This window comes from Rhinatrema bivittatum, chromosome 8, assembly GCF_901001135.1.
Source record: "Rhinatrema bivittatum chromosome 8, aRhiBiv1.1, whole genome shotgun sequence".
NCBI lineage: Eukaryota > Metazoa > Chordata > Amphibia > Gymnophiona > Rhinatrematidae > Rhinatrema > Rhinatrema bivittatum.
Window position 1 is genome coordinate 4,246,787 of NC_042622.1, and position 13,553 is coordinate 4,260,339.

At 54.9% G+C, this 13,553-nt stretch overlaps 1 protein-coding gene across 1 annotated transcript; it reads right to left on the bottom strand.

Moving 5' to 3' along the window:
- Nucleotides 1-577: 577 nt before the first annotated feature.
- Nucleotides 578-1,989, bottom strand: TMEM74B (transmembrane protein 74B). Its single transcript, XM_029613748.1, has one exon. The coding sequence runs from the start codon at nucleotides 1,929-1,931 to the stop codon at nucleotides 1,374-1,376; it is 558 nt and encodes a 185-aa protein (XP_029469608.1). The 5' UTR covers nucleotides 1,932-1,989; the 3' UTR covers nucleotides 578-1,373.
- Between the last annotated feature and the right edge of the window lie 11,564 nt (nucleotides 1,990-13,553).

Consider the following 13,553-nt stretch of genomic DNA (forward strand, 5'->3'; position numbering starts at 1 on the left):
TAATGAGGAGTGAAATGGGTAAATAAGTTGTTTACTCTTTCAGAAAGGGCAAAGGCCAGGGGACACACAATGAAAGGTGATACATATATGACAGGAGAAAATATTTGTTTCACTCAATGCCTAATTAAGCTCAGGAATTCATTGATAAGGATGTGGTAAAAGCTGTTAGTGTAGCTGAGTTTAAAAAATTCTAATTCTGAGTTTAAAATTCTAATTCTGAGATTTAAACTCAGAATTCTGAGTTTAATTCTGAGATTAAACTCAGAATTCTAATTCTGAGTTTAAAATTCTAATTCTGAGATTTAAACTCAGAATTCTGAGTTTAATTCTGAGATTAAACTCAGAATTCTAATTCTGATTTTAAAATTCTAATTCTGAGATTTAAACTCAGAATTCTGAGTTTAATTCTGAGATTAAACTCAGAATTCTAATTCTGAGTTTAAAAAAATCTAATTCTGTTCTATGTAAACCGCTAAATGTAGCGATAGTTACTGTTCCTTGTAAACCGGGGTGATATGTATATTATACAGGAACCTCCGGTATATAAACTATATAAATAAATAAATAAAAAATGTTTGAACAAATTCCTGGAGGAAAGGTGCATAAACCATTATTAAGGTGGACTTAGGAAATGCACCGCTTGGCCCTTGGATAAGCAGCTTGGGATCTATCCACCTTTGGGGATGCTGTCAGGTATTTGTGGCCTGGATTGGCCTCTGTTGGAAACAGGATGCTGGGCTCGAGAGACCCTTAGTCTGACCCAGTATGGCAATTTCTTATGTTCTTATGTTCCATTCCTGAAGTTGCAGGAAATGACTCACGGTGTGCGCACAGGGACTTACAGGGCCCATCCTTACATCTTACCCTATAAAATATTCTGCTCTGTTTGTTGTATTTTATTTCCAAGGCAGTCTTGTGCAGGGTGCACTGCTGCCCTCCTCAGTATCAGCCTAGAAATGAGCTGCTGGCCAGGAGTACAGCTCTCAAACGGGCGTCTGGAAAGCTGAATGACATCAGATTTATCCTCAAACCCTTTGATTATTAAAGATTTGAATGTAGGCGCTGACTACATTAAGCCACCAGGATGAGATCCTGCACTGCCTGGGCATCCCTGGCAACATCTTGAACAGGTGCAATTTACTGAAACCTCTGCTACCTGGGCAGATCCTTTCTTTCGCTGGTGACTTCCTATGCAAACATTTGGTTTTCAGATCCATTCCCAGCCAGCCTTGTGGTGTTTAAGTCTGATGGCTCCTGGGGGCCGAGCCAGCTCCTTCAGTGCTGCTGCTGGATTGCCTCAGGGTGCAAGCCATGGCGAGCTGTGCGGGTTTCCTTTCCCCGTCAGGGAAGACGCCACCTCCCAAGCTGTGCGCCTACATGAGGACGTGAGTGCCAGCCTCCACCATCTGCAGAACTTCACTTTCCACCAAGGCCTGCTCGCCTTCTCGGTTCAGTTGCCTCATCCTCAGGTTGGTGGAGCCGTAGCTTTTCCGGGTGAAAGTCCTCCTGCGGTAGAGCTCGCCCTTGCAGATGGACACCATGAGGAGCAGGGAGAGCAGCATCCCCCCCAGGGTCAGCAGCCCCAGGCCCGCGATGATGCAGCGGTCCAGGTGCGAGCCCAGGTGAGCGTAGTACAGCTCCAGCCGCTCCATCTGCCGGGCCGTCAGCCTGTCCAGGTTCAGTCCTCGCGCTTCCCTGGGGATGCTGTAGGCAATGACCACCAGCACGATGCCGCTGGCCAGCAGGAGCAGGGCGGCCAGGAAGCCATAGTCCACCGAGTGGCCCCCGGGCTCCGCCTCCGACCTGGGGGAAAGGTCCCTGCCATCCGGCGCAGGGGAGCTGCCCTCCGGCTCTTCGCCCTGGAAGGAGGCGTTCTCTATGCCGGGAGCTGTCCCCGGGGGCTGCTGCTGACCGGGGACGGAAGATGCCATGGAAGGGCAGCGGCTCTGCTCATCCCCCACAGCCCTGGGGCAAAGGCAGCAGGCAAGGAGTTCCCTAAAGAGAAGACAGGGACAGCAGTCAGGAGCTTTCTCCAATTCAAGTGCAAACAAAGCGCCCACCCCCGCCATGGAGGCGCAGTGCACATCACGCCCCGGCATGCCTGCCACTCCCTGGCCAGAGGCCCCCCTGCTGGGTGCCAGACCAAGGGTCCGGAGCGCCATCGCGCCAGGCAATGAATGCAGCAGTAGGCCAGCGAGCCTCCTCCCACCCCTCTGCCTGCCTGCTGCCCTGCACCGAGCACCTGCCCAGCCTCATCCCGCCGCAGAGCCCTTCCGCGAGCCTGGGGCCGGCACTGCGAGCAGGGAGCAAAGCCCCAGGCTTCAGCACCTACCTGGGACGGGTGCAGCCTCTGCAATGCTGCGCAGGGAGCTGGGGGCAGAGGCAGGATCCGGAGCCATAGGCACAGCAGAGGTCAGCACAGGAAGCGAGCAGGACACAGCAGCGAGCAGGGGCTCTTCATGCTCAGCCAGCGACCATGCAAGCAGCAACTGCAGAGGAGACGCCAGGGAGCTGCCAGCGCTGCCCAGCTCCCGCGTGCAGCCTGCAGCGCGGCTCGCGCCAGTTCCTGGGACTGCAGCGCCACCTAGCGAGGAACCGAGGGGCTGCCCAGCACCTGATAATATCCTGCACAGGATCTCAGGGGTGCAAAGAGTGGGAGAGCAGCCCCTGATAATATCCTACACAGGATCTCAGGGGTGCAAAGAGTGGGAGAGCAGCACCTGATAATATCCTGCACAGGATCTCAGGGGTGCAAAGAGTGGGAGAGCGGCACCTGATAATATCCTACACAGGATCTCAGGGGTGCAAAGAGTGGGAGAGCGGCACCTGATAATATCCTGCACAGGATCTCAGGGGTGCAAAGAGTGGGAGAGCAGCCCCTGATAATATCCTACACAGGATCTCAGGGATGCAAAGAGTGGGAGAGCAGCCCCTGATAATATCCTGCACAGGATCTCAGGGGTGCAAAGAGTGGGAGAGCGGCACCTGATAATATCCTACACACAGGACCTCAGGGGTGCAAAGAGTGGGAGAGCAGCTCCTGATAATATCCTACACAGGATCTCAGGGGTGCAAAGAGTGGGAGACCGGCACCTGATAATATCCTACACAGGATCTCAGGGGTGCAAAGAGTGGGAGAGCGGCACCTGATAATATCCTACACAGCATCTCAGGGGTGCAAAGAGTGGGAGAGCAGCTCCTGATAATATCCTACACAGGATCTCAGGGGTGCAAAGAGTGGGAGACCGGCACCTGATAATAACCTACACAGGATCTCAGGGGTGCAAAGAGTGGGAGAGCAGCCCCTGATAATATCCTACACAGGATCTCAGGGGTGCAAAGAGTGGGAGAGCAGCTCCTGATAATATCCTACACAGGATCTCAGGGGTGCAAAGAGTGGGAGAGCGGCCCCTGATAATATCCTGCACAGGATCTCAGGGGTGCAAAGAGTGGGAGAGCGGCCCCTGATAATATCCTACACAGGATCTCAGGGGTAGAAAGAGTGGGAGAGCGGCACCTGATAATATCCTTCACAGGATCTCAGGGGTGCAAAGAGTGGGAGAGCAGCACCTGATAATATCCTACATAGGATCTCAGGGGTGCAAAGAGTGGGAGAGCAGCACCTGATAATATCCTACACAGGATCTCAGGGGTGCAAAGAGTGGGAGAGCGGCTCCTGATAATATCCTACACAGGATCTCAGGGGTGCAAAGAGTGGGAGAGCAGCTCCTGATAATATCCTACACAGGATCTCAGGGGTGCAAAGAGTGGGAGAGCTGCACCTGATAATATCCTACACAGGATCTCAGGGGTGCAAAGAGTGGGAGAGCAGCTCCTGATAATATCCTACACAGGATCTCAGGGGTGCAAAGAGTGGGAGAGCGGCACCTGATAATATCCTGCACAGGATCTCAGGGGTGCAAAGAGTGGGAGAGCAGCACCTGATAATATCCTACACAGGATCTCAGGGATGCAAAGAGTGGGAGAGCGGCACCTGATAATATCCTACACAGGATCTCAGGGGTGCAAAGAGTGGGAGAGCAACACCTGATAATATCCTGCACAGGATCTCAGGGATGCAAAAAGTGGGAGAGCGGCACCTGATAATATCCTACACAGGATCTCAGGGGTGCAAAGAGTGGGAGAGCGGCACCTGATAATATCCTACACAGGATCTCAGGGGTGCAAAGAGTGGGAGAGCAGCCCCTGATAATAACCTACACAGGATCTCAGGGATGCAAAGAGTGGGAGAGCGGCACCTGATAATATCCTACACAGGATCTCAGGGGTGCAAAGAGTGGGAGAGCAGCCCCTGATAATATCCTACACAGGATCTCAGGGGTGCAAAGAGTGGGAGAGCGGCACCTGATAATATCCTACACAGGATCTCAGGGGTGCAAAGAGTGGGAGAGCGGCACCTGATAATATCCTGCACAGGATCTCAGGGGTGCAAAGAGTGGGAGAGCAGCCCCTGATAATATCCTACACAGGATCTCAGGGATGCAAAGAGTGGGAGAGCAGCCCCTGATAATATCCTGCACAGGATCTCAGGGGTGCAAAGAGTGGGAGAGCGGCACCTGATAATATCCTACACACAGGACCTCAGGGGTGCAAAGAGTGGGAGAGCAGCTCCTGATAATATCCTACACAGGATCTCAGGGGTGCAAAGAGTGGGAGACCGGCACCTGATAATATCCTACACAGGATCTCAGGGGTGCAAAGAGTGGGAGAGCGGCACCTGATAATATCCTACACAGCATCTCAGGGGTGCAAAGAGTGGGAGAGCGGCTCCTGATAATATCCTACACAGGATCTCAGGGGTGCAAAGAGTGGGAGACCGGCACCTGATAATAACCTACACAGGATCTCAGGGGTACAAAGAGTGGGAGAGCAGCTCCTGATAATATCCTACACAGGATCTCAGGGGTGCAAAGAGTGGGAGAGCGGCCCCTGATAATATCCTGCACAGGATCTCAGGGGTGCAAAGAGTGGGAGAGCGGCCCCTGATAATATCCTACACAGGATCTCAGGGGTGCAAAGAGTGGGAGAGCGGCACCTGATAATATCCTTCACAGGATCTCAGGGGTGCAAAGAGTGGGAGAGCAGCACCTGATAATATCCTACATAGGATCTCAGGGGTGCAAAGAGTGGGAGAGCAGCACCTGATAATATCCTACACAGGATCTCAGGGGTGCAAAGAGTGGGAGAGCAGCTCCTGATAATATCCTACACAGGATCTCAGGGGTGCAAAGAGTGGGAGACCGGCACCTGATAATATCCTTCACAGGATCTCAGGGGTGCAAAGAGTGGGAGAGCGGCACCTGATAATATCCTACACAGGATCTCAGTGTTACGCTTGGGCTGAGTTCAGGGGTAGTGAACACCACCCAAAGGGGTGGCTCCAGGTGGAGAGAGACAGGGATGGCTGGAAACCGTGGCTGGGTCAGGGCAGACAGCAAGAAGCAGTGTCTGGGTCTAGGCTGGGTCAGGGCAGGCGGCAGAGCAAGGCAGGTCAGAAGGCCCGTAGGCCACACACACACAGACGGCCCGTAGGCCAGACACCGTGAGCGGGGCAAGGCAGGCCAGAAGGCCCGTAGGCCACACACACACAGAAGGCCCGTAGGCCACACACCTGTAAGCGGGGCAAGGCAGGTCAGAAGGCCCGTAGGCCACACACACACACAGAAGGCCCGTAGGCCACACACCGTAAGCGGGGCAAGGCAGGTCAGTAGGCCCGTAGGCCACACACACACACAGAAGGCCCGTAGGCCACACACCGTAAGCGGGGCAAGGCAGGTCAGTAGGCCCGTAGGCCACACACACACACAGAAGGCCCGTAGGCCACACACCGTAAGCGGGGCAAGGCAGGTCAGTAGGCCCGTAGGCCACACACACACAGAAGGCCCGTAGGCCACACACAGTAAGCAGGGCAGAGAGCCCGTAGGCCAAACACACACAGACAATAGAGCAGAGGGCCCGTAGGACCGCATGCACAGTAAGCAGGGCAGGGCAGAAGGTCCGAAGACCATACACAGCACAAGGTAGAAGGCCAGAAGGCCGCGCTGGGCAAGGCAAGACAAGACAAGGTAGAAGGCCCGAAGGCCGCGCAAGGCAAGGCAAGGCAAGACCGAAGGCCCGAAGGCCACCAAGACTAGGCTAGACAAGACAAGGTAGAAGGCCTGGAGGCCGCGCAAGGCAAGGCAAGACAGAAGGCCCGGAGGCCGCGCAAGGCAAGGCAAAACAGAAGGCCCGGAGGCCGCGCAAGGCAAGGCAAGACAGAAGGCCCGAAGGCCACGCAAAGCAAGGCAAGACAGAAGGCCCGAAGGCCGCGCAAGGCAAGGCAAGACAGAAGGCCCAAAGGCCGCGCAAGGCAAGGCAAGACAGAAGACCCAAAGGCCGCGCAAGGCAAGGCAAGACAGAAGGCCCAAAGGCCGCGCAAGGCAAGGCAAGACAAAAGGCCCAAAGGCCACACAAGGCAAGGCAAGACAGAAGGCCCAAAGGCCGCGCAAGGCAAGGCAAGACAGAAGGCCCGAAGGCAGGGCAAGGCAAGACAAGGTAGAAGGCCCGAAGGCCACGCAAGGCAAGGCAAGGCAAGACAGAAGGCCCAAAGGCCGCGCAAGGCAAGGCAAGACAGAAGGCCCGAAGGCAGGGCAAGGCAAGACAAGGTAGAAGGCCCGAAGGCCACGCAAGGCAAGGCAAGACAGAAGGCCCAAAGGCCGCGCAAGGCAAGGCAAGACAGAAGGCCCGAAGGCCACGCAAGGCAGGCTAGAGCAGGGAGCCCAGGTGAGCTCGATGCCGAAGCACCGAGGCAACTGTCAGGCAGGGTTATAAGGGCACACCCAGAGCATAGAGTGGACAGAGGAGATGGACTGGGCCTGTCAGGAAAGCCAGCTCTAGAGGGGCCCCTGGTGGTGAGGCGGTTGCACAGCAGCCACAGCCGTAACACTCAGGGGTGCAAAGAGTGGGAGAGCAGCACCTGATAATATCCTACACAGGATCTCAGGGGTGCAAAGAGTGGGAGAGCAGCACCTGATAATATCCTACACAGGATCTCAGGGGTGCAAAGAGTGGGAGAGCGGCACCTGATAATAACCTACACAGGATCTCAGGGGTGCAAAGAGTGGGAGAGCGGCCCCTGATAATATCCTACACAGGATCTCAGGGGTGCAAAGAGTGGGAGAGCAGCACCTGATAATATCCTACACAGGATCTCAGGGGTGCAAAGAGTGGGAGAGCGGCACCTGATAATATCCTACACAGGATCTCAGGGGTGCAAAGAGTGGGAGAGCGGCTCCTGATAATATCCTACACAGGATCTCAGGGGTGCAAAGAGTGGGAGAGCGGCTCCTGATAATATCCTACACAGGATCTCAGGGGTGCAAAGAGTGGGAGAGCAGCCCCTGATAATATCCTACACAGGATCTCAGGGGTGCAAAGAGTGGGAGAGCAGCCCCTGATAATATCCTACACAGGATCTCAGGGGTGCAAAGAGTGGGAGAGCAGCCCCTGATAATAACCTACACAGGATCTCAGGGATGCAAAGAGTGGGAGAGCAGCTCCTGATAATATCCTACACAGGATCTCAGGGGTGCAAAGAGTGGGAGAGCAGCTCCTGATAATATCCTACACAGGATCTCAGGGGAGCAAAGAGTGGGAGAGCGGCACCTGATAATATCCTACACAGGATCTCAGGGGTGCAAAGAGTGGGAGAGCAGCCCCTGATAATAACCTACACAGGATCTCAGGGGTGCAAAGAGTGGGAGACCGGCACCTGATAATAACCTACACAGGATCTCAGGGGTGCAAAGAGTGGGAGACCGGCACCTGATAACCTACACAGGATCTCAGGGGTGCAAAGAGTGGGAGACCGGCACCTGATAATATCCTACACAGGATCTCAGGGGTGCAAAGGGTGGGAGAGCAGCCCCTGATAATATCCTGCACAGGATCTCAGGGGTGCAAAGAGTGGGAGAGCAGCACCTGATAATAACCTACACAGGATCTCAGGGATGCAAAGAGAGGGAGAGCGGCCCCTGATAATATTCTACACAGGATCTCAGGGGTGCAAAGAGTGGGAGAGCGGCACCTGATAATATCCTACACAGGATCTCAGGGGTGCAAAGAGTGGGAGAGCAGCACCTGATAATATTCTACACAGGATCTCAGGGGTGCAAAGAGTGGGAGAGCGGCCCCTGATAATATCCTGCACAGGATCTCAGGGGTGCAAAGAGTGGGAGAGCAGCACCTGATAATATTCTACACAGGATCTCAGGGGTGCAAAGAGTGGGAGAGCGGCTCCTGATAATATCCTGCACAGGATCTCAGGGGTGCAAAGAGTGGGAGAGCAGCACCTGATAATATCCTACACAGGATCTCAGGGATGCAAAGAGTGGGAGAGCGGCACCTGATAATATCCTACACAGGATCTCAGGGGTGCAAAGAGTGGGAGAGCAGCTCCTGATAATATCCTACACAGGATCTCAGGGGTGCAAAGAGTGGGAGAGCGGCACCTGATAATATCCTACACAGGATCTCAGGGGTGCAAAGAGTGGGAGAGCAGCCCCTGATAATAACCTACACAGGATCTCAGGGGTGCAAAGAGTGAGAGAGCGGCTGCTGATAATATCCGGCACAGGATCTCAGGGGTGCAAAGAGTGGGAGAGCAGCCCCTGATAATATCCTACACAGGATCTCAGGGGTGCAAAGAGTGGGAGAGCGGCACCTGATAATATCCTGCACAGGATCTCAGGGATGCAAAGAGTGGGAGAGCAGCACCTGATAATATCCTACACAGGATCTCAGGAGTGCAAAGAGTGGGAGAGCGGCCCCTGATAATATCCTGCACAGGATCTCAGGAGTGCAAAGAGTGGGAGAGCGGCCCCTGATAATATCCTGCACAGGATCTCAGGGGTGCAAAGAGTGGGAGAGCGGCCCCTGATAATATCCTACACAGGATCTCAGGGGTGCAAAGAGTGGGAGAGCAGCTCCTGATAATATCCTACACAGGATCTCAGGAGTGCAAAGAGTGGGAGAGCGGCCCCTGATAATATCCTGCACAGGATCTCAGGGGTGCAAAGAGTGGGAGAGCGGCTCCTGATAATATCCTACACAGGATCTCAGGGGTGCAAAGAGTGGGAGAGCGGCACCTGATAATATCCTACACAGGATCTCAGGGGTGCAAAGAGTGGGAGAGCAGCCCCTGATAATATCCTACACAGGATCTCAGGGGTGCAAAGAGTGGGAGAGCAGCCCCTGATAATATCCTGCACAGGATCTCAGGGGTGCAAAGAGTGGGAGAGCAGCCCCTGATAATATCCTACACAGGATCTCAGGGGTGCAAAGAGTGGGAGAGCAGCACCTGATAATATCCTACACAGGATCTCAGGGGTGCAAAGAGTGGGAGAGCAGCTCCTGATAATATCCTACACAGGATCTCAGGAGTGCAAAGAGTGGGAGAGCAGCTCCTGATAATATCCTACACAGGATCTCAGGGGTGCAAAGAGTGGGAGAGCGGCCCCTGATAATATCCTGCACAGGATCTCAGGGGTGCAAAGAGTGGGAGAGCGGCCCCTGATAATATCCTACACAGGATCTCAGGGGTAGAAAGAGTGGGAGAGCGGCACCTGATAATATCCTTCACAGGATCTCAGGGGTGCAAAGAGTGGGAGAGCAGCACCTGATAATATCCTACATAGGATCTCAGGGGTGCAAAGAGTGGGAGAGCAGCACCTGATAATATCCTACACAGGATCTCAGGGGTGCAAAGAGTGGGAGAGCGGCTCCTGATAATATCCTACACAGGATCTCAGGGGTGCAAAGAGTGGGAGAGAGCAGCTCCTGATAATATCCTACACAGGATCTCAGGGGTGCAAAGAGTGGGAGAGCTGCACCTGATAATATCCTACACAGGATCTCAGGGGTGCAAAGAGTGGGAGAGCAGCTCCTGATAATATCCTACACAGGATCTCAGGGGTGCAAAGAGTGGGAGAGCGGCACCTGATAATATCCTGCACAGGATCTCAGGGGTGCAAAGAGTGGGAGAGCAGCACCTGATAATATCCTACACAGGATCTCAGGGATGCAAAGAGTGGGAGAGCGGCACCTGATAATATCCTACACAGGATCTCAGGGGTGCAAAGAGTGGGAGAGCAACACCTGATAATATCCTGCACAGGATCTCAGGGATGCAAAAAGTGGGAGAGCGGCACCTGATAATATCCTACACAGGATCTCAGGGGTGCAAAGAGTGGGAGAGCGGCACCTGATAATATCCTACACAGGATCTCAGGGGTGCAAAGAGTGGGAGAGCAGCCCCTGATAATAACCTACACAGGATCTCAGGGATGCAAAGAGTGGGAGAGCGGCACCTGATAATATCCTACACAGGATCTCAGGGGTGCAAAGAGTGGGAGAGCAGCCCCTGATAATATCCTACACAGGATCTCAGGGGTGCAAAGAGTGGGAGAGCGGCACCTGATAATATCCTACACAGGATCTCAGGGGTGCAAAGAGTGGGAGAGCGGCACCTGATAATATCCTGCACAGGATCTCAGGGGTGCAAAGAGTGGGAGAGCAGCCCCTGATAATATCCTACACAGGATCTCAGGGATGCAAAGAGTGGGAGAGCAGCCCCTGATAATATCCTGCACAGGATCTCAGGGGTGCAAAGAGTGGGAGAGCGGCACCTGATAATATCCTACACACAGGACCTCAGGGGTGCAAAGAGTGGGAGAGCAGCTCCTGATAATATCCTACACAGGATCTCAGGGGTGCAAAGAGTGGGAGAACCGGCACCTGATAATATCCTACACAGGATCTCAGGGGTGCAAAGAGTGGGAGAGCGGCACCTGATAATATCCTACACAGCATCTCAGGGGTGCAAAGAGTGGGAGAGCGGCTCCTGATAATATCCTACACAGGATCTCAGGGGTGCAAAGAGTGGGAGACCGGCACCTGATAATAACCTACATAGGATCTCAGGGGTACAAAGAGTGGGAGAGCAGCTCCTGATAATATCCTACACAGGATCTCAGGGGTGCAAAGAGTGGGAGAGCGGCCCCTGATAATATCCTGCACAGGATCTCAGGGGTGCAAAGAGTGGGAGAGCGGCCCCTGATAATATCCTACACAGGATCTCAGGGGTGCAAAGAGTGGGAGAGCGGCACCTGATAATATCCTTCACAGGATCTCAGGGGTGCAAAGAGTGGGAGAGCAGCACCTGATAATATCCTACATAGGATCTCAGGGGTGCAAAGAGTGGGAGAGCAGCACCTGATAATATCCTACACAGGATCTCAGGGGTGCAAAGAGTGGGAGAGCAGCTCCTGATAATATCCTACACAGGATCTCAGGGGTGCAAAGAGTGGGAGACCGGCACCTGATAATATCCTTCACAGGATCTCAGGGGTGCAAAGAGTGGGAGAGCGGCACCTGATAATATCCTACACAGGATCTCAGTGTTACGCTTGGGCTGAGTTCAGGGGTAGTGAACACCACCCAAAGGGGTGGCTCCAGGTGGAGAGAGACAGGGATGGCTGGAAACCGTGGCTGGGTCAGGGCAGACAGCAAGAAGCAGTGTCTGGGTCTAGGCTGGGTCAGGGCAGGCGGCAGAGCAAGGCAGGTCAGAAGGCCCGTAGGCCACACACACACAGACGGCCCGTAGGCCAGACAACCGTGAGCGGGGCAAGGCAGGCCAGAAGGCCCGTAGGCCACACACACACAGAAGGCCCGTAGGCCACACACCTGTAAGCGGGGCAAGGCAGGTCAGAAGGCCCGTAGGCCACACACACACACAGAAGGCCCGTAGGCCACACACCGTAAGCGGGGCAAGGCAGGTCAGTAGGCCCGTAGGCCACACACACACACAGAAGGCCCGTAGGCCACACAACCGTAAGCGGGGCAAGGCAGGTCAGTAGGCCCGTAGGCCACACACACACACAGAAGGCCCGTAGGCCACACACCGTAAGCGGGGCAAGGCAGGTCAGTAGGCCCGTAGGCCACACACACACAGAAGGCCCGTAGGCCACACACAGTAAGCAGGGCAGAGAGCCCGTAGGCCAAACACACACAGACAATAGAGCAGAGGGCCCGTAGGACCGCATGCACAGTAAGCAGGGCAGGGCAGAAGGTCCGAAGACCATACACAGCACAAGGTAGAAGGCCAGAAGGCCGCGCTGGGCAAGGCAAGACAAGACAAGGTAGAAGGCCCGAAGGCCGCGCAAGGCAAGGCAAGGCAAGACCGAAGGCCCGAAGGCCACCAAGACTAGGCTAGACAAGACAAGGTAGAAGGCCTGGAGGCCGCGCAAGGCAAGGCAAGACAGAAGGCCCGGAGGCCGCGCAAGGCAAGGCAAAACAGAAGGCCCGGAGGCCGCGCAAGGCAAGGCAAGACAGAAGGCCCGAAGGCCACGCAAAGCAAGGCAAGACAGAAGGCCCGAAGGCCGCGCAAGGCAAGGCAAGACAGAAGGCCCAAAGGCCGCGCAAGGCAAGGCAAGACAGAAGACCCAAAGGCCGCGCAAGGCAAGGCAAGACAGAAGGCCCAAAGGCCGCGCAAGGCAAGGCAAGACAAAAGGCCCAAAGGCCACACAAGGCAAGGCAAGACAGAAGGCCCAAAGGCCGCGCAAGGCAAGGCAAGACAGAAGGCCCGAAGGCAGGGCAAGGCAAGACAAGGTAGAAGGCCCGAAGGCCACGCAAGGCAAGGCAAGGCAAGACAGAAGGCCCAAAGGCCGCGCAAGGCAAGGCAAGACAGAAGGCCCGAAGGCAGGGCAAGGCAAGACAAGGTAGAAGGCCCGAAGGCCACGCAAGGCAAGGCAAGACAGAAGGCCCAAAGGCCGCGCAAGGCAAGGCAAGACAGAAGGCCCGAAGGCCACGCAAGGCAGGCTAGAGCAGGGAGCCCAGGTGAGCTCGATGCCGAAGCACCGAGGCAACTGTCAGGCAGGGTTATAAGGGCACACCCAGAGCATAGAGTGGACAGAGGAGATGGACTGGGCCTGTCAGGAAAGCCAGCTCTAGAGGGGCCCCTGGTGGTGAGGCGGTTGCACAGCAGCCACAGCCGTAACACTCAGGGGTGCAAAGAGTGGGAGAGCAGCACCTGATAATATCCTACACAGGATCTCAGGGGTGCAAAGAGTGGGAGAGCAGCACCTGATAATATCCTACACAGGATCTCAGGGGTGCAAAGAGTGGGAGAGCGGCACCTGATAATAACCTACACAGGATCTCAGGGGTGCAAAGAGTGGGAGAGCGGGCCCCTGATAATATCCTACACAGGATCTCAGGGGTGCAAAGAGTGGGAGAGCAGCACCTGATAATATCCTACACAGGATCTCAGGGGTGCAAAGAGTGGGAGAGCGGCACCTGATAATATCCTACACAGGATCTCAGGGGTGCAAAGAGTGGGAGAGCGGCTCCTGATAATATCCTACACAGGATCTCAGGGGTGCAAAGAGTGGGAGAGCGGCCCCTGATAATATCCTACACAGGATCTCAGGGGTGCAAAGAGTGGGAGAGCAGCCCCTGATAATATCCTACACAGGATCTCAGGGGTGCAAAGAGTG

Excerpts from the sequence above, each read along its gene's own strand:
- TMEM74B (XM_029613748.1), bottom strand. The coding sequence starts at position 1,931 with ATGGCATCTTCCGTCCCCGGTCAGCAGCAGCCCCCGGGGACAGCTCCC.